The 19,170-nt window shown below is 52.5% G+C and overlaps 1 protein-coding gene across 3 annotated transcripts in view; it reads left to right on the plus strand.

Moving 5' to 3' along the window:
* The window catches only part of CTNNBIP1 (catenin beta interacting protein 1), a 49,212-nt gene extending 37,604 nt beyond the window's left edge, over positions 1-11,608 (plus strand). For all 3 annotated transcript variants that reach the window (XM_087446855.1, XM_087446857.1, XM_087446856.1), the window contains exon 5: positions 9,124-11,608. In XM_087446855.1, the coding sequence (XP_087302981.1) occupies positions 9,124-9,182 (59 nt within the window). In that variant the 3' untranslated portion in view covers positions 9,183-11,608. The remainder of the gene's footprint in view (positions 1-9,123) is intronic.
* The last annotated feature ends 7,562 nt before the right edge of the window (positions 11,609-19,170 follow it).

The following is a 19,170-nucleotide window of genomic DNA, read 5'->3' on the forward strand; positions in this document are numbered from 1 at the left end:
GGAGGATGGCCTGGGCCTGGCAGGTCGGGTTCCCCGGATGGCTTTGAAGCACTGAGCCAAAGTCCCCTCCCTCCACTCTCTCCCCCTCCAGCAGCCGGGGAATTTGGAGTCTCTGGGGTTTCAGGGTTGTATTTCTGAGTTTTTCAGGCTGCCCCAGTCGTTTACCCTCATTAGGAAGGTGTTAGGCCCCTTAGGAGGTTGGGCTGTCATAAGGTCTGTGACCCCGTAGTAGTCCTGGGAAGCTCGGGCCAGCAAGAGGTGTGGGGGTTTCAGAGAGGCCCCCTGTTTTCAGAGCGTATGGTCATGGGGGCTGGGCTTGGAGGATCCTGTGACTCTGAATCGGGTGATGTGGGTGCCCCTACCCATGGCTGATGCTGGCGCTGAGAGTGCCCCCTTTTCTCTGGTGACATCTGTACAGGGCTCTGTCCTGGACTGTGGGCCCCCAGGCCGACAGCCTTTGGGAGCTGGACTTTTTGTATGTTGTGTTGGTTTCTTGGGTAGGGTTTGTCCTTAGGGTTGTTTTCTCTCCCTGGCCACCTTTGAGCCCCAGCTCTGAGCTGGACTTTGCAGAATCTGGAGCTGGAAGAGCTCTCGGGTCAGCTTGTCCCCCTGCAGCCGGGCGCTTTGGTGGAATGCAGCAGGAACTGCTCGCTCAGCACATCATAGACACCTGGGAGGCCTTGTCCCTTCCTTCCCCACCACCTGATCTCTCTCCCTGCAGCGTCACTCCGGAGAGAGAGGGTGGTGTTGGGAGCAGTCCTTGTCTGCCCCGGGACCTGGGCCCCAGCTCCTTGTGAGCTCCAGGGTCTGTGCTTTTCCAAGACCGAGCCCTGCCGTTCCTGGGAAAGGACGAGGGCTCCTCTAGGACTCCTCTGCCGGGTCTGAGAAATAGAGGCCGTGTGCACCCTTGCTCCACCCATCGGCCTCAGGGCTGCAGCCATCTCCAGCTTCCTCTTTTCTGTTCTTTTTCATCTACTATCACTGACCCAACTCTAAACCTATGTGGCCGATAGGAGTGTGTTCTGGCAATTCGGGAAACATTGAGGTGCCTAGGGTGTTGATGAAAAGACCTTTGAAAGACTTTAACTTAGAGCCTTAAGTAGCAAGAGTGATTCTCCGGATGTTGGGGATTGTGTCTGAGTGCCCTGAGGGCTTTCTCGAAACCACCCTGCTCCGGACGTGGGCCAGGGGTGGTTGTGGGCTGAGGCTGGTGCTGGTGTGTGGAGCCTGTGCTGGGCTTTCGATTCTGCTGGTGTGAATTCATCCTGAGCTTGCAAACAGACCAGTGACCCCATTGTCTGTCTACTGCCCTCGGCGAGGGGCCAGCTTGCCTTTTCTAAGCTCTTGCATATTTGTCATTTTTCTCTCCCCAGTCACTTGACTGGACTCTGTTAAAGGGGCAGAGCTGGTACTGGGCGTGGGAAGGGGTGGCCCGCTGGATGTCCTACCCTGGTTCCGAGAGCTGTGCCCCCGCAGTGCCTTGGCCCTGCTTTCATAGCAGGTGAGCCATGGGACTAGGGAGGCATCTGGCAGAGCAGTAGGCTGGGCCAGGGGGTGGGGGAGAGGGGGCACAGGGATCTGGGGACAGGGCTCCTCCCAGGTTGACAATCTGGGTCCCATGTTGAATTTCCTCCCACGCATCCCAGGGCTGCTTTGGTGGCATTGTTTAAATCCTGGGTCTTGGTTCCATTCTGATGGGGGTGGTTGGGTTGGTCCATCTCCTGGGAGGCCTGAGCAGCCTCAGTGCTCTGGGTGACTGGGCAGGTCAGTTATTTCCTTCTCCTGAGAGGAGATGGCAAAGTGTATTGTAGTGGTGAAGGCATGGCCTTGGGAGTCTAGGTCTGGGCCCTCCCTCTGATTCATTGAGTTCCTTCATCTCTCTGAGCTCAGGTTCCTCATTGACAAAATAACGATTCATCCTGTGTCCCAGGAACTTTCCCAGGTGCTGTGACTATGTGAGTGAAAAGACCAAGCCCTTCGGGCTGGCCCTGTGGCTTAGTGGTTAAGTGCGCGCACTCCGCTGCTGGCGGCCTGGGTTTGGATCCCCGGCGCGCACCGACGCACCGCTTCTCCGGCCATGCTGTGGTGGCGTCCCACATAAAGTGCTGGGAGATGGGCACGGATGTTAGCTCAGGGCCAGTCTTCCTTGGCAAAAAGAGGAGGATTGGCGTGGATGTTAGCTCAGGGCTGATCTTTCTCGCAAAAAAAAAAAAGACCAAGCCCCTGATGGTATGGAATGTACTTTCCAGTGGGGAATAAAGAGCCCATCAATATATAACTCTGAGGGTAGTCCTGAGGGTTCTGAAGTGGACTACAGCTGCCCAAGGAATTAACATGGGGCACTAGTTTAGAAATTGTGATCAGGGAGGGCCTGGGGAGGTGATTTTGCACAGAGACTGGCATGAAGTGCAAGGTGGACTTGGGGAAGAACATTGAGGCAAAGGAAACAGCGAGTGCAAAGGTCCTGAGGTGCACGCAAGTTACTTGTGGCTGGAGGACAGTCTGGAGCCCCATGTGGCTGGAGTGGAGTGAGGAGTGGGGGTGTATGAAAGAAGGTGAAGAGGCAGCCAAAGGCCAGATTATGTTGGGTCTTGCAGGCCATGGTGTGGAGTTTGGAGTTTACTTTGAGTATGATAAGAAATCTTGCAGTAAGAAGCTTTTGGAGAGATTTGAGCAAAGGAGTGGCAGGGTCTGACTTAACGTTTTTAAGAACTTCCTTCTTCCTGCTGTGTGGAGAATGGACCACGAGGAGCCAGAGAGGGGAGATCCAGGAAAAGGGGGTACAGGAGGCCAGTGAGGGATAGTGGTGGCCTGGACGAGGGTAGTGGTAGGAGAAATGGTGGTGTATTCAGGATATATTTTAAAAGTAGAGTCAACAGGATTTGCTGATGTGTTGTATGTGGAGTATGTCTGTGTGTGGGGGTGGGTAGTGAGGAAGACCCCAGGGTTTTTGACCTGAGCAACCAGAGGATGGAGGTGCCATCGGCTGAGATGGGGACGGCTGCAGGTGGGGCGGGCTTGGGAGCTGCACCATTTGACATTCTACCAGAAGTGGATGAGGGGTCCCATTTCTCCACATCCTTGCTAACGCTTGTTGTCTGCCTTTTTGATCCAGCCATCCTAGTGGCTGTAAAGTGGTATCTCATTGTGGTTTTGATTTGTTTCCGTAATGACTGATGATGTTGAGCATCTTTTCATGTTGTTGACCATTTGTCTATCTTATTTGGAAAAACGTCGTTTCAAGTTCTTAGCCCATTTTAAAACTTAGATTGTTTGACGTTTTATTATTATTAAGTTGTGTTATTTATATATTCCAGATACCAGTCCCTTCCCAGATATATGACTTGCAGATACTTTCTCCCGTTCTGTGGGTTACCTTTCCACTGTTTTTTTTTCCCTTGGCTGTGGTTTCACTGGGTAGTAGGTAGGGAAAGTGGGAATCTCGTTCATCCATTCATGCACATCACGAATTAGATGATGAAGCATTTGGCTACCTTAAGAGAGTCATAGTTACTCCGGCCGTTTACCCGCGCTTCATTGAATTTCTTCACTTTGACGTTCAGGGCACTTGGCAGAAATCACGTCGCGTCAAAACCTGCCGTGGGCCTTCACAATGCACTTTTTGGATAGTATCCTTTGAGGCATAAAAGTTTTTAGCTTTGGGGGATGGCTCGGAGGTGTAGCAGTTAAGTGCACGTGCTCCACTGCTGGTGGCCTGGGTTTGGATCCTGGGCGTGCACCGATGCACCGCTTGTCAAGCCATGCTGTGGCAGCATCCCATATAAAGTGGAGGAAGATGGGCATGGATGTTAGCCCAGGGCCAGTCTTCCTCAGCAAAAAAAAAAAAAAAAAAAAGAGGAGGATTGGCATGGATGTTAGCTCAGGGCTGATTTTCCTCACACACACAAAAAAAGTTTTTAACTTTGATAAAGCCTAATTTATCTATTTTTTCTTTTGTTGCTTGTGCTTTAGGTGTCACATATAAGAAACCATTTCCTAACCCAAGGTCATGAAGATTTACCCCTGTTTTCTTCTAAGAGTTTTATAACTTTAGCTCTTATATTTAGGTCATTGGTCCGTTTTGAGTTAATTTTAATATATAGTGCAAGGTAGAGCTCCAACTTCATCCTTTACATGTGAATATCCGGTTGTCCTTGCACCATTTGTCCAGTTCTTTTCCATTGAGTTGTCGTGGCACCCTCGTCAAAATTTAATTGACCATGGGCTGGCCCCGTGGCGCAGCGGTTAAGTGCGCGCGCTCCACTGCTGGCGCCCTGGGTTCGGAACCCCGAGTGCACACCCATGCACCGCTTGTCAGGCCGTGCTGTGGCAGCGTCCCACATAAAGTGGAGGAAGATGGGCATGGATGTTAGCCCAGGGCCAGTCTTCCTCAGCCAAAAGAGGAGGATTGGTGTGGATGTTAGTTCAGGGCTGATCTTCCTCACAAAAAACAAACAAAAAAAAATTTTAATTGACCGTAAATGGGAGGGTTCATTTCTGAACTCTCAATTCTGTTCTATTGATCCATATGTCTATCCTTATGCCAGTTCCACTCAGTCTTGTTTACTGTAGCTTTGTAGTAAGTTTTGAAATCTAAAAGTGTGAGTCCAACTTTATTCTCCTTTCTCAGGATTATTTTGGCTTTCTGGATCCTTTGTGTTTCCATATGAATTTTAGGAGCAACTTGTCAATTTCTACAAGAAAGGCAGCTGGAATTTTTATAGAGATTGTGTTGAATTTCTTTCCATGATGTCTTGAACAATGATATTTTATACTTTTTAGAGTATAAATTTTGTGAGGAAGATCAGCCCTGAGCCAACATCCATGCCAATCCACCTCTTTTTTTTTTTTTTTTTTTGCCAAGGAAGACTGGCCCTGAGACAAAATCCATGCCAATCTTCCTCCACTTTATGTGGGATGCCGCCACAGCATGGCCTGACAAGTGGTGCTTCGGTACACGCCCGGGCCACCAGCAGCGGAGGCGTACACTTAACCGCTACACCACGTGACCAACTGTAGAGTATAAATTTTGTACTTCATTTGTTAAATTTATTCCTAAGTATTTTATTATTTTTGATGCTATTGTAAATGAAATTGTTTTCTTAGTTTCATTTTCAGATTGTTCATTGCTAGTGTATATAGATACAAATGATTTTTGTATATTCATCTTATACCCTGCGACTTTAACTTATTAGTTGTAATAGCTTTTTAGTGACTTCCTTAGGATTTTCTGTATTTTCTAAGATCCATGTCATCTATAAATATACAGGCATACCTTCTTTAATTGCACTTTGCTTTATTACGCTTTGCAGATATTGCATTTTTTACAAATTGGAGGTTTGTGGTAACCCTGCATCGAGCAAGTCTATTGGCGCCATCTTTCCAATAGCGTTTGCTCACTTAATTTTTTAATTGATATGTACATTGTGTTTTTAGACATAATGCTGTTGCACACTTAATAGACTACAGTATAGTGTAAACATAACTTTTTTTTTTTTGTGAGGAGATCAGCCCTGTGCTAACATCCGCCAATCCTCCTCTTTTTTTGCCGAGGAAGACGGCCCTGGGCTAACATCTGTGCCCATCCTCCTCCACTTTATATGGGACGCCGCCACAGCATGGCTTGCCAAAGAAGTGCATCGGTGCGCGCCCGGGATCTGAACCAGCGAACCCCGGGCCGCCGCAGCGGAGCGCGCGCACCCAACCGCTTGCGCCACCGGGCCGGCCCCTGTAAACATAACTTTTATATATGCTGGGAAACCAAAAAATTTGTGTGACTCTTTGTATTGTGATATTCACTTTATTGTGATATTTGCTTTATCACAGTGATCTGGAATCAAACCCACAATATCTCTGAGGTATGCCTGTAGTTTTACTTCTTCCTTTTATTTCTTTTTCTTGCCTAATTGCCCTGGATAGAACCTTCAAAAAAATATTGAATAGAAATCGTGAGAGTGGATGTCCTTTTCTTGTTCCTAATCTTGAAGGGAGAGAGGTTTCAGTTTTCACCATTAAGTATGGTAATAGCTGTGGGTTTTTAGTAAATGCCTTTTATCAGATTGAGGAAGTTCCCTTCTATTCCTAGTGTGTTGAGTGTTTTTAACATAAGACATCTTGAATTTTGTCAGATGTGTTTTCTGTGTCTGTTCAGATAATTATCTGGTTTTTCTTCTTTTTTCTATTGATATGCTATATTAAATTAATTGGTTTTCGGATGTTAAACCAACCTTGCATTCCTGGGACAAATCTCACTTAGAGTCTATAATCCTTTTTATTTGTTGCTGTATTCAGTTTGCTAGTACCTTGTTGAGTATTTTTTGCATAGCACAGGTATTATGAATATCTATATTTGTAAGACATACAGGTCTGCAGTTCTCTTTTCTTGTGATAGCTTCCTCTGCTTTTGGCTGTCTTTATCTTTTAATGCGTCAGAGAGTGTGGAACAGGAGAGGATGACCAGCTTCTCCCCTCCTGTGCTCACCTGCATCTGGTGGGAAAGGACAAACGAAGCCCTGAGCCCAAGTCCAGACAGTGTCAGTAGACGTACCAATGGGGTGGACACTCCTCATCTGTAAAATGGGATAGGAAACCTAGCTAACGGCCTAGAGGCAGTGGGCCGGGCCTGCTGGCTTCTTTGCAGTGTCTTCCTGTTCTGAGCCCTGTGGTTCCAGGACAGTGAGAGCACCCAAGGGAGTCGCCACATGCTGGCCTTTAAAGGAGAAGGAGGGACCATGAGGATCAACCTCTTGAGTCCCCTCCTGGTTCTAAAGCTCTAAGAGCTCCAATCATGATAACTAACTGAGCAGGTCACCCTCCCTGGTAGATAACTGGCCCAGATTTCATGGAGAAGAGGAGAGGGGAAAGCAGAGTCCTTGCCTGGAGGCCTGCCAAGTTCATGGTCAGACCCTTGTTAAGTGATGAGTACTAGGCCAGCCGATGATAAAGGTAGGTCAGAGAATGCTTTAGAAGAGCCTGCCCCCTCTCAGGCCCCAAAAGAAGGCTGGTCTCTGTGGTGAGGCCTGGAAAACAGCAAGTCCTTTGGGAACAAAACAGGGCCATGGATGGGCAGCAGCTCTGTGGGCCCTTGCCACACCGGATCCCCAGCCTTCCCCACCCCAGCCAAGGATGGGGCGACCAGCTGGCAGTGTGGCACGAGTGGCAAATCCTCTGCTTCAGGTGTCTTGTTAAATAATCATGCGAGTCCCTGTGTGACCTTGAGGAGGTTCCTTCCTCCCTAGCTTTCAGAGTGTGGTTCAGGTACCAGGCAGGCTGCAGTGTCAGAAGCCTGAGCCCCTGGGTCTGGGCTCCTCCAAGGAGCCAACGGCCGTTCCTCTGCAGACTCACCATTCCCTCCTGGGGCAGCCTGCGCTATTTTTGTGCCTGCAGCTCAGTACAGAGGCCCAAGGTCCCTGTGAGAAAGCCCACGAGGCAGGCAAGGAAAGAAGTGAGTGGGCTGCCACTGTTCATTGCAGCCGAGGCATCTTTTGCTGACAAGTCCCCTTTCACGGTCTCCCTCCAGCCCCCTCCTGATTAGCAAGCTGGGAGGCGGCACTTGGGAAAAGCCAGCATCTGTTAGGTAACCAGCTCAGCTGCCATCCAGGGTATGATGTAATCTTGGATTCTGTGGTTGCTAGGAAAATTCTGCCTGCAGTGATATTGCGTGGTCCTAGGACTGAGGCAAGAACAGAATGTTCCTGAGAAGACAGGGGATTTGTAAGGCTTCCCAAGCAAAGGAGCCCCGTCCCATGAAGTCAGACGATTTGAGCTCCCTTCTAGAGGCTTGTTGCCCTTTTCAGGAATAGAGGTTATGCTGATAACAGCAGAACCCCAGCAAGGCAGGTTGGGTGCGTGTGCAGGGTTAGTTCCATTGGCAGCACCTTGGCGCTCTGGTGCCAAATTGAAGACACGTCTCTGTAATGTTACATCCTGGTGCGTGGGCCCTCCTGCAGCACCCATGGCTGGGAGCCTCCTCTGCTCCGCCGTGTGGCAGGGCAGTTAGGAAGGAGGTCAATAGAAGGCTGCCACTGTGATGGGGAGACTCCTCTGTGGTGTGGACGAAGATGGCCAACGCCAGGTGTGGGTGGGCAGAATCCTGCCCTCTCCCCAGCTCCATTTCACATGCCAGAAGCTCCACTGAGCACCACCCACACCGGCCCACCCTTCAGTGGCCTTTCCTGTGTCTGACATTCCAGTCCTCCCCTCCCGGGGAGAATTCCTCCAGAAGTACTGAAGAGAAGTATGTCAGAAAAGCCGCAGGCAGCCAACTGTTATCGTTCAGGGCACAACCAAGAACCGTCCTTAGAGAAAGGGGAGAAAGCAGCAGGACCCAGTGAGGGCCAGGGCGGCAGGGTGGGACCGCTGGTCACCTCACCTGCCCTGCAGAGTCTGCCGGCTCAGTCAGCTCCTTCCCTCCCCAGCAGCTTTGGGTGGGGGAGGCAGGTCAGTCTTTCTAGCTCTTTCCCTCCTCTCTCCTGCCTTTGCTGGCTGCATGTCAGAGCCTGTCTTATGGAAAACAAGACAAAGGAAGTGATTCCATGAGTGCCTGGACCAGAATCTCAAATCCACGATTAAAAATAACAATAATAAAGATTATGGCCATTATCTGTCTCCACAGGAGCCAGGCCGACTGCAGGCTGGAAATGGGCCTGGCCCTGCTCCTTTGAGCAGGTGTTGCGTTTGGGCAGAGAGGAATGGCTATTGGGAATCATAATGAGCAAGATCCTCCAAATGGATCAAGACAAGAGTCTTAAGAAGCAAGAGGGAGGTTCCCAAGGGCCTTGGCTTTGGTGACCTTGGAGCAAGGCTGGGAGCAGAGCCCTGCTCCAGGACCCGCAGCCCTGGGTTCTTGCCATGCTCACTGCTTAGCTGTGTAGCCTTGAGGAAGCCTCTGAGCCTTGCCCCTGCAGCCCGCAGCACTGCAGCGAGGTTGCTGGCATGTCTCCTGGCCAGGCTGTGGGGAGGCCCAGAGGGGAGGTGGGCTTCCTTGAAAGCACTTTGCACTCAGAAAGCACCACGCTACCGTGGACTGATGCTGCAACTGGGGGCCGCAGCCTCCTTGCCCTGTGCCAGATTGCAGCTCGATGCCGGAGGCCTATCCAGCAGTTCTTTTCCCCTGGTCCGCAGGTGCAGAGGATGTGGTGATGGCGTTTTCCAGGTCGGAGACGGAGGACCGGAGGCAGTAGCTGCAAACCCTTTGGAACACCCTGGAAGCTGGCAAGGGCCAAGAGATCTGTGTGGACCTCGGCCAGCTGAGTGGCAGCAGATCACCTTCCCCGTCCCCCACCCCCCACTCCACCCCATCCACCCCACCCCCTGGCCACTCGGTGGGGCTGGCATCGCGGGAGACACCAGTGATGCAGTTACGATTGGCTTAAAGGGATGGACTCATGATTGGCTGCAGGAAGAAACCTTTTTATTTTTAAATCGACCAACGGAAACCTTTTATTTTTATTTCTGACTCTTATTTTTTAAAAAATTTGTGCCTCGGTATATAGCTTCTTAGGAAGCTCTCCGAGCTCTGGTGCTTTATTTAGGTCACTTTTTAGGAATGTGAAGAGGTCCGATTGGCTGCTTAAACTGGAAAAGGATTTTGATTGGCTGGCTAATGGGAAACGGTTTTTTTCTTTGATTGGCTGCAGGTGTTCTGCTGATAACAACAGCTTCTCTCTTTGAATGCTGAAAACAGGGTTTGGGACATTGGTTATGTTTGACTTGAAAAAAAAAAAAGAAAGAAAGAAACCAAGTGTGCTCTGCAATATTTATTACACACAGAGCTTGCTGCTGCTTTCCCATGTTGGTTTGTGTTTGATTTGATTGGCTTTCCGTATGTGTGTCTGGTTTCCCATTGGCTCACTCATGACTCCCGTTGCCATGGGCTCCCCCCCACTTTGCTGCGTGCAGTCCCCCTCCAGCCGGGGGATCCACCTGGAGAGCCGAGCGCCTTTGCTTTAATGACCACACCTGGCTCCACCAGCAAGGGGGCCTTGAGGACCCCACGCAGGGTCAAAGCTGGAAAACAGGGCCCCGAGGAGGTTTGCGCTCTCCTGAAGAGCAGCCCAGAGCTTAGAGTTGACCATTAGCCAGGATTTATGTCCATCACTTCCATGAGCTGGCAACCGGCCAGCTTCCCTTGGCGAGAGTGGAATTGCTCAAACGCTGTCCGGGCCCCTCCGGCCTCTCCAGGCTGAGCAGAGGAGCGCTGCACTGGGCAGCTCTGTCCCCTCAGCCATTCCCTCCCTATCCTGCTTCCTGAGGCCTCATCTGGGGGCTCCTGTAAAGGGCAGGAGCTGCTCCCGGCTGCAAGACCCCACAATGTAGCAGAAGTCTGCCTGGGAGCCCGGAATCCACACAGAGGCCCTGGCTGCCTCACAAGGCCTAGGAGGCCTTAGGCTCCAAGCAGCCACCCATGACCTCCCTCAGCCGGGCCCCCAAGGTGTCTGCCACTGGGGCAGTAGGTCCTGGCAGCACTGAGAGTTCTCTTGTCCAAGGCCCGTGCCCCTCACTGCACTTGCCCCTCACTGCACTGCCTTCAGAAGGGTCTCTCTCCATGTCAGCCTGAAAGTGACAGCATCGTTATTTGTGAAGTGCCCACTGGGGACCCTGGCTGGGCCTTCACTGAGCAAGTCCCACCAGGCTGGCCCTCAACCCCGGCCCCCAGAAACACATTGCAGAGCAGTGGTCTTTGAAGGGCTACAGCAACCCCAAGTCTTCCACCTGCCCCCCTTCTTCTCCTGGAGGCGGTTCACCCTTCTTCCTGCCTCTCTCACAGGGGTGGAATCTGGGTGGGGAGTTGGAGAAAGAGGCAGGCCTCGGAGGGAAGCCTCTCCCCTCCCCCCCTGAAGAAGTAGATGGCTGAGGCCCCTTTCTTGCCCCTGGTACCCAGAGCCAGGAGAAGACTCTCAGAACCAAACTTCCCCCTTCTCAGGACTTGGGGCTATTGTGGAGCACAGGAGCTAAATGCTGACATGTTCTGTACCCGAGCCCTGGAGAGAGCCTCGTGGTCAGTGGGCAGTTCACGCTGTGCCCTGAGCATTGTCTGAGCCTCACCCCAGGAAGAGGAGTCGAACGTCATGGCCCACATACCTGTGTCCTCCTCCACATACCTGTGGCCCTAGTTAGCTGACCGTTAGCCTGCAAAGGCCACTGATCCCCAGGGGACGAGGACTGTGGGTACCCCAGCAGGAGCCTGAGAGCATCTTCCTCCAGGAGAAGCAGTGCGTGTGTGCACATGCATGCACACACACACACACACACATGCACACTCACTCCCACTCAGTGGCCTGCAGCTCTAGCTGAGCCCCTGGGGAAAGGTGAGTTTTTTCAGTCCCCTCTCCCCCAGGCTGTAACATCTGTTATCAAGTGTCCATGCTGCCTGCTGCCCCTTCTCTTTGTACCTGTAGCTCCCCTGAAGCGTCCGTGTCCTGGCCGATGGTGTATTCTCTGCGCCAGCCTGTCCTTGTCAAGGTCATGGGTCTCCCTCTTGTAACAATGATGGCCCTGATCTGTCTCATCTTCTGAAGGAGAAAAGTGAAAGCGTTGCTGTGGCTTCATATTTCAACTAAAAATATATCTGTTGAGAAAGAAATTAACAATAAAGATTTTTAATAGCTTGGTGCGTGAGCTGAGTTATCTCCCATGGGGTTGGGTACATTCTCTGATTTCCTCACATCACGTGGGCTCTGCTGCTGGGGCCCTTCCTCCCCAAGGAGGCACTGCAAGGAGGCACAAAAACCCCATGTTCGCTAGTTTAATTGCCTGTGATCTGGAGTGGAGCTCGGGGTTTGGAAGAATTTCCAGATCTACCCAGCCCAGCTGACAGATCCATAAGAATATTGAGCCCTTTTGTGACCTGGAGATTCCAAATATCATGCTAGATTGGGCTGAGGTCAGTAATCATCAGAGGTAACCTCACCCCTCCATGCTTTTGAGCAGATACTCAGTACCCCTAAGGGTGTGGGGACCCTTCCCTCCTAGACACCCCAACATCCTGTGTGATGGCAGTGGTCTTAGAAGGGTTGTAACAAAAGTCTGAACAGAATATCTGTCTCTTCCATCATCCCAGAAATGGAAGATTCATTGGTATTCAGCTGTATATTCAAGTTTCGAAGCTGAGATGATTTTTGCTTTAGGAATTTTTGCTTTGGAAGCATTTTCTAGAATTTTTCATTTCCACCCTTCATCATCCCATTTTAGGTCTTGGTTTTGTTTTTGCTGCTTATATGGACTCACTGCTTCTATTTCCTTTTCAAAGAGTTTCACTTGGTCCTAAATGCTATGGGGTTTATAGAATACAGGGACGGACAGCCCAATTGACATCATTAAATCTTAGTGTTGGAAGAGATATTGGAGGTTGTCTAGCAGCCCGTGCAGTGGCCAGGTGTGTGAGTCCCCTCAGAAACATCTCTGAAAAGGGCTTGTCTGGATGTTGCTTGAATTCTCTCCAGGACTGGGGAACTCACTACCTCACAAGATAGCCCATTCCACCTTCAGGTAGTTTATGTTCGTTCTTATATTGAGTTGGCCTGCCTTTCTCTATAATTTCCTTTTCCAGGAAGGAGTTTATAGTTATGGGGAGAAAGACAAAAAAAAAAAGACAGCCGTGTTAGCCAAAAATTAAACAGAGACACATAGCAAGGGCCCAGATCAGGTAAATTATGTGTAGAATCCCCCCCCCACACACACACGGTGTTCTGAGTGGTACTGTTGGTAACTAACCTTGGAGTTAATCCGATCTTCTAAACTGGGCCATTGAGCAGCGGGAGAGGCTGGCTGGTCCTGGTCCCACCTGCCCAGTCCCCAGCACAGAGCCTGGAACTGGAGCTTGGAGGGAGATGTCTTCCCAGAGCTGTCTAACTCGGGTCTCTAATGGGAGTTAGGCCGCGCCAGAGAGATAAGTCGGACACTTAAGCAGGCGAAGGAAAAACCTTTGGGGGCAGTGCTGGGTCTTTCAAGGTCCCTCAGCCCACACAGCAGACAACCTTCTGGGTACAGGTGCATGCAGCCCTTAATGAACGCAGGTGTGGGACTGGGACTGCTGAGGCCAGAGACAGCTGGGGGCCAGGCTGAGCCTGGGGGAGGCAGGGCACCCTGCCTTTTGTTGGTGTTTCCCAGCCCTGGGGAGAGGGTGGTTGAGAATGAATGAAGCGCTTCTCCCTGTCCCCGCAGGTGAGTAAGCCTAAGCCGCTGTGAGAATCCAGGCTGCTCAGCCTTTGAAGGGGCCCCTTTGTAGCAGGGAAAACAATCCCTCCATGGCACCTGTTTCAGTGGAGGGGCAGGAGCCAGCTTCCGGAGCAGGGGAGCTCCGTGGGCCCCAGGGGACCCCACCGCTACCCACCTGCCCAGGCTTGGTGGGCAGGTCCTCTCTCTCTCTCTTGCTGTTGCTCATGGTCATCCACGCCTTTCCCCAGGATGAAATAGGCCCAGACTAACCTGAAGCCATGTTTAGAAAACTCTTCTCTGTCCAATGAAGGAAATTTCTCTTCTGGGGCAACGACTGGGTGTTTAGGAGATTTGGGGGACTTGGGGACCATAGCTGCTAGTCCTAATTTAGAGAAAGTCCTCCTCAGAGGACAAGGGCAGTGAAATGCTTTCTGAATATCAGCCCATGCCTTGCCTTCGTTTTCTCCTTAACCTTGGAACTGCCCCCACACGGATGGTTTCCCAGAGCGCCCTGCCAGTCCTGCCCAGCAGGGAAGTCAGGAGAGCTGTTTGCTGGAGCTGAGCCTTGCCCTGCCTGCCCGCCCTGCCTGGCCTCTTCCTGAGTCCCCAGGGAAGGAGCAGAGTGTGCAACAGGTGGCTGCCCTGTTTACACACCTATGGGATCCCCACCCTACTTGCACAGCCCCAGGAGGTGACTTCAGACCCAGAGCCTCTGAGGGTTTCCACCTCCTGGCCCTTGGCCTTGGCCCTGGAAGGAGGTGGGTTTTCACAAACATCTTTTATGCAGGTGTCTCCCTTGTCCCAGTCTTTTGTGTGTGTGTGAGAAAGATCAGCCCTGAACTAACATCCATGCCAATCCTCCTCTTTTTTCTGAGGAAGACTGGCCTCAGAATTTTTATTTGGGACGCTGCCACAGCATGGCCTGACAAACGGTGTGTCGGTGTGCGCCCAGGATCCGAACCTGGACCGCCAGCAGCGGAGCGCACACACACTTAACCACTACTACACAGAGCCGACCGTTGTCCCAGTCTTAATAACACAGCGACTATGTGTTGGGTGCTACCTGTGTGCAGGTGCGCAGCACTGTGTATACACCATCTTCAGTCCTATGAGGTAGGTATGTTATTATCCCCATTTTACAGATGATGAAATGGGGGTTACATAGTTTGCTGAAGGTACAGCCAGAACTCAGACCCAGGTTGTCTGACCCCAGGCACCATGTTTGTAGCCACTACTTCCAGCTTTGACAGGGGCAGGTTGGGGTGGGGAGTAGATCTTTTGTCACTGGCTTGCCCAGTACCCTCTTGCCCAGCCAGTTCTGTGACCCCAGGACCAGTCTGGTGTTTGCTGTTGTTCTCCAATCCTTTTGTCCGGCTGCAGTAAGTTGTTAACAAATATTTGGCAGGTGAGTTGACCCCATGTGGGGTCCTCAAGCCGTCCCTCACCTCCAGGATGAAGCCACTGCCTTTCTGGCCTGGGCAGCTGGTCTTCCACCAACTCAAGATGCCCCAGCTTTTCCCCTGAGCCAGCCATTGGCCTCTGTAACTCCTGCTCCTCGCCTGTCCCCACGCTAATGCCTCCTTGTGTGTACCTGGCAGTTCTCCAGGCTAAGCTGGTTTTTCTAGAATAAGTTCCTCTTCCACTTTGCCCTGCCTATTCCTGTTCACAGCCACTGGCCAGCATCTGGCAGTCCACCCTTGAAGCACACCTGTCCCCAAGTGAGGTCAGCCAAAGAGCTCAGAATTTGGGGATCACAGGCCAAGGTTGGAGCCCTGCCTCCCTACTATGACCTCTGTACCCTTGGGCAGGTCTCAGCCTTAATTATCTCATCTATAAAATGGGAATAGGGGCCGGCCCGGTGGCATAGTGGTTAAGTTGGCATGCTCTGCTTTGGTGGCCTGGGGTTGGTGGGTTTGGATCCTGGGCGCAGACCTATACACTGCTCATCAAACCATGCTGTTGTGGCATCCTATATACAAAAATAGAGGAAGATTGGTAACAGATGTTAGATTAGGGCCAATCTTCCTCACCAAATAAATAAATGAAATGAGGATGATAATAAAAACAATTGTACCTTTGACAAACTCTGCAACAAAATCCTTTGAAACCAATAAAGCCCTGGACAAACATTATTCTCTCTTGACCTTGTTTTATACTGTTTACTCTCACAGTGTAAATCTTTATGTCCATGTAGTTGGAGGCTGGGAGACAGCGAGAACTCTGGAGGCCGGCTGGTGGGATTGAAGGCTGGATCTGCCACTTGGCAGCTGTGTGACTTGGGGCAAATTATCCAACTTATTGGAAAAATGGAAAAAACAAGAGCATCTATCCCATAAGGCTGTTGCTGAGAATTAATGAGATAATGCACGTGACAAGTTTAACAGAGTGACCTGCCCACAGCGGGGGTCCCACATATGGTCATCATTAAGTCCCCATGCCAGTGTCCCCCGCCCCCACCCTCTCTGCTTATAAGTCATTCAGAGCAAGGCCTTGTCTGCGGCTCCTGGTGGGGAGGAGTGTGGCCCCGGGTCCAATCAGGTGCTTGTTAAACGCTTTTTTGATGAGGATGAAAGAGCTGAGATGATCCCTTGATAGAAGCAAAGCAAGAGCTGCCTCCTGCTCCCCACCCCCACCCTGGACTGCTCCCGCTGCTAAGCAGCTTTGGTGGGGGAAGGGCATTAATTGGAGCCGTCCCTCCAATAATAGGAGCCTCCCGGAACCTGCAGAGCTGACGGGGGTCCCCAAGATGGACCTTGTCAGGGCTGGACAGGCAGAGAGGGGCCTCGCAGAGCCTGAGGGTGGGAGTCCTATCTTCCAGGGACCCTCCTGCTCACTAGCTCGTGCCTAAACTCCAAATAGAATCAGAGCCAGCCAGAGAGGGGATAAAATTAAATCCTTGATCATGATCAAGTGGTTAAAAAAAACCCGTCACAGCCAGAGGCTCCTTCCCACTGCAGCCGGCTCTGCTACAGAACAAACAGGAGGAGGACGGGAGCCGCTGTGCCCCAGCACTGAGCACCCAGTACCCCTTCCTCCCCGCCCCTCCTCCTGCCCCCTCCCAGGTCGCAGATCCCAGGCCCCAGGGCCCAAGGGGGTCCCCCCTGCACCGAGACTTGAAGAGTGGGACAAAGTGTTACCGCCCAACATGGAGCCTTCTGCTCGCCACAAGACATGCCAATAGTCAAGAGGCAAGGTGGTAGGAGAAAAAGGACTTTTTATTACAGCTTGCTAGCAAGAGGGAAGATGGCCGACTCCTGTCCAAAAGAACAATCTTAAGGGGGCACGAGATCTTACAGCAGTTATAGAGGCCATTGGGTTATTGGGGAGGGGGTTACGAATGTTGACCTTCTGGTGTTACAGACTGGGAGTGCCACACCAGATCTTTCAGTTTTCACTGATGATGGCTATCAGCATAGACTCTCTATTTAACGGGGTCATCACACTCCTAAGAAACTCAAAAGAACAAAGTTATCATCTTATTGCAGCTGGGAGGTACATGCACAAGCAGGGGTCGTAAAATCTACAGAGCAGTTGGATCCCCTGGAGGGTGCAGATCCAGCTGGGTTAGTTTGTCAGAGGTCATTCAATGTTACAATAGCATTTTTCTTTTCTACAATATGGCTTCCCTTATGTCAACCTTGTCTTGAGCCAGTATCAAAAGCCCCTGTCTGCCTCAGGGCGAGGCGGTGGCTACTGTCGGGGGAGGCCTCCCTGGACTCTGGGCTCAGAGCTGCACAGATTGGGTTCGAATCCAGGATCTGCCTGTTACAAGCTGTGTGATGTGGGCAAGTCAGTCAATGTTTCCAAGCCTGTTTCTCAATCTGGAACATGGGAACAAAAATGATGCCCACCTCATGGGTTGTTGTCTGGATTCAGTGGGTGAACACCAGCACTGGCATGCCTGCCTGGAGTCAGGCAATAGGGCATGGTCTCCTTTTGTTGTCTCCATGCACTAGCAACTTGAAGCCTGGGGCTGAGTGGGGCTGCCCCTAACCTTTGACCTCCCGTGAGGCAGGAGCCGGGCTCTTCTGAACAGGCCGTGGGTCTGGGTGGGCTGCGGCTGGAGACAGCTGGGTGTGGGAGGGGCACACAAGCTGAGATGCCAGCCTCGGTGCTGGGTCTCCCAGGCCTGGCTCAGGCACCATCTGTGCCCCGTCCCAGCCTCACCACCACCATCTGCAGACCAAGGAGAGCGCCTCTCCTCACCTGCAGCCTGGCCTGCTCCGAGGTGGCACCTGAGGGAGAGCGCGGTGGCTGAGCTGCTGGCACCTGGCAGGGCAGAGCCTGCGGTGCGGGCGGGTGGCCAGGCACGAGGAGGGGGACTGAGGTGTACCTTGGCCAGGGAGCCAGGATGCAGAGAGAGGAAACAATGAGGCGGTAAAAATAGCCCTTTGTTTACCGTAGGCCGCACATCCTCACGTGTCCTTGTGTGAAAGAAAATACTGACCACCCTGGGGAGCCAGAGCCACAAGACCAGGTCCAGGTGTGGTGGAATGAGCTGAGCTGTGCCTGGGGAAGGGGTCTGGCGGAGGGGGGAGGCGTGACAGGTGCCAGGTGGGGCCAGCCTCACCTGCGGCTGTTTCCACAGATCCTTCTACCCCCTGCAGTGCCCAAAGCAGCGTCCACTGGGCCTCACTGGACTGAGTCAACCACTTCTGGCCAGGCCTATTGTGTAGCCACCTCTGTGCTCCCTCAGAAACCCTCTGCCCCACAGACCCCAGGCCAGAGGAGGCCTGTGGCAGGCCCGACGGGGCTGGCGGCCCCTGCCCACCCACCCCCTTCTCAGCCAGTTGCTCCTGCTGGCTTGGCCCTTGGGAACTTGTCTCGGGGGTAGGCCAGCATCCCAGGGCAAGGTGGTCTGTGAATGTTTCCCTGGCTGAACCATCCCCCACACTCCATCTGGAGCTGCCGAGACTGCAGAGAAGCCATACCCTTGAGAGAGGCAGCCTGGACTCTGGCACCTCAGGGTTTCTATCCGGAACCTTCCTTCATTGCTCTCACAGGTCCTCCCAGCTCATGCAGCTTGCTTCAGAGGTGAGCCCTGAGCCATCTGGCTGCCCCCCAGGACTTCTCCAGACTCCTGGAGAGTTAACTGGCCCAGGAGCACCAACTGGGTCCCTGCCAGGCATTCAGCCAGTCAGGAAACATGCCCTACTGTGCACAAGCTGGGAAGGCAGTGGTGACAGGGACACAGCCCTGCGCTGCAGTCACAGAGGCTGCTGGGGCAGGCTGACTTGAAGTAGGCACCAGTGCGGTGTCCCGCAGAAAAGAAAAACTCTCGTCCTGGGGAGGTGGAGCGGGATCTGGCGGACCTAGGCCTGTGCGGGGAGCCGAGGCAGTCAGGAGGGTCCCTCGGAGCTCCTGCACTGGCTGTGGGGCCGTCCTTCCCCTGCCGTGTCATGTGGCTCATGGGGGGATTAGGGCACCGTAGTGGTGGAGGCCTCCCTAGTAGCCAGCCCAGAGAGGGCAGCTGGAGGAGCCCAGGAAGCTGCTTCGGAAGGAGAACACATTTGGGGGTGATGTGTCAGGGCAAGCCCGGGAGTTCAGGCTAGAGCCTGGCGGTGGCGGGAGAGCCGGCAGCACATCAGTACCCAGCCCAGCCCGGTGCATTCCTGCTGCTGCTGCCGGATGGGCAGCTGCCAGCATTAGCTCCGGCCCGCTCTTGCCACCCCGTCCCCAGGCTGTGTGATCTATTCAGGGCCCCAAACATTTGTCCGGGGGGAGAGGAAGAGCGAGAGCGGGTGTCCTAGTCCCCTGTCCCTCCTCCAAGATGCTGGGACGATGAGCTCATGCCTGTGTGTGGAGGGCACAGAGGCTTAGGAGATTAAGCTCTTGAAGGTCATTAGGCAGAAGAGGAGGCTGGGGAGGGGGTGGGGCAGTGCAGAGAGAGCACTGGACCACGTGGTGCTCTCGTCCACTCTCCCATCATCCTTGGGTGATTCCACTCCATATGTCTGAGCCTCAGTTTCCCATCTGTAAAACAGGGAGTTGTGAGAGTCATTAGTGCTGCTC

Source organism: Ceratotherium simum, chromosome 22 (assembly GCF_057802395.1).
Source record: "Ceratotherium simum simum isolate JZ-2026a chromosome 22, ASM5780239v1, whole genome shotgun sequence".
In the NCBI taxonomy this organism is placed as follows: Eukaryota; Metazoa; Chordata; class Mammalia; order Perissodactyla; family Rhinocerotidae; genus Ceratotherium; species Ceratotherium simum.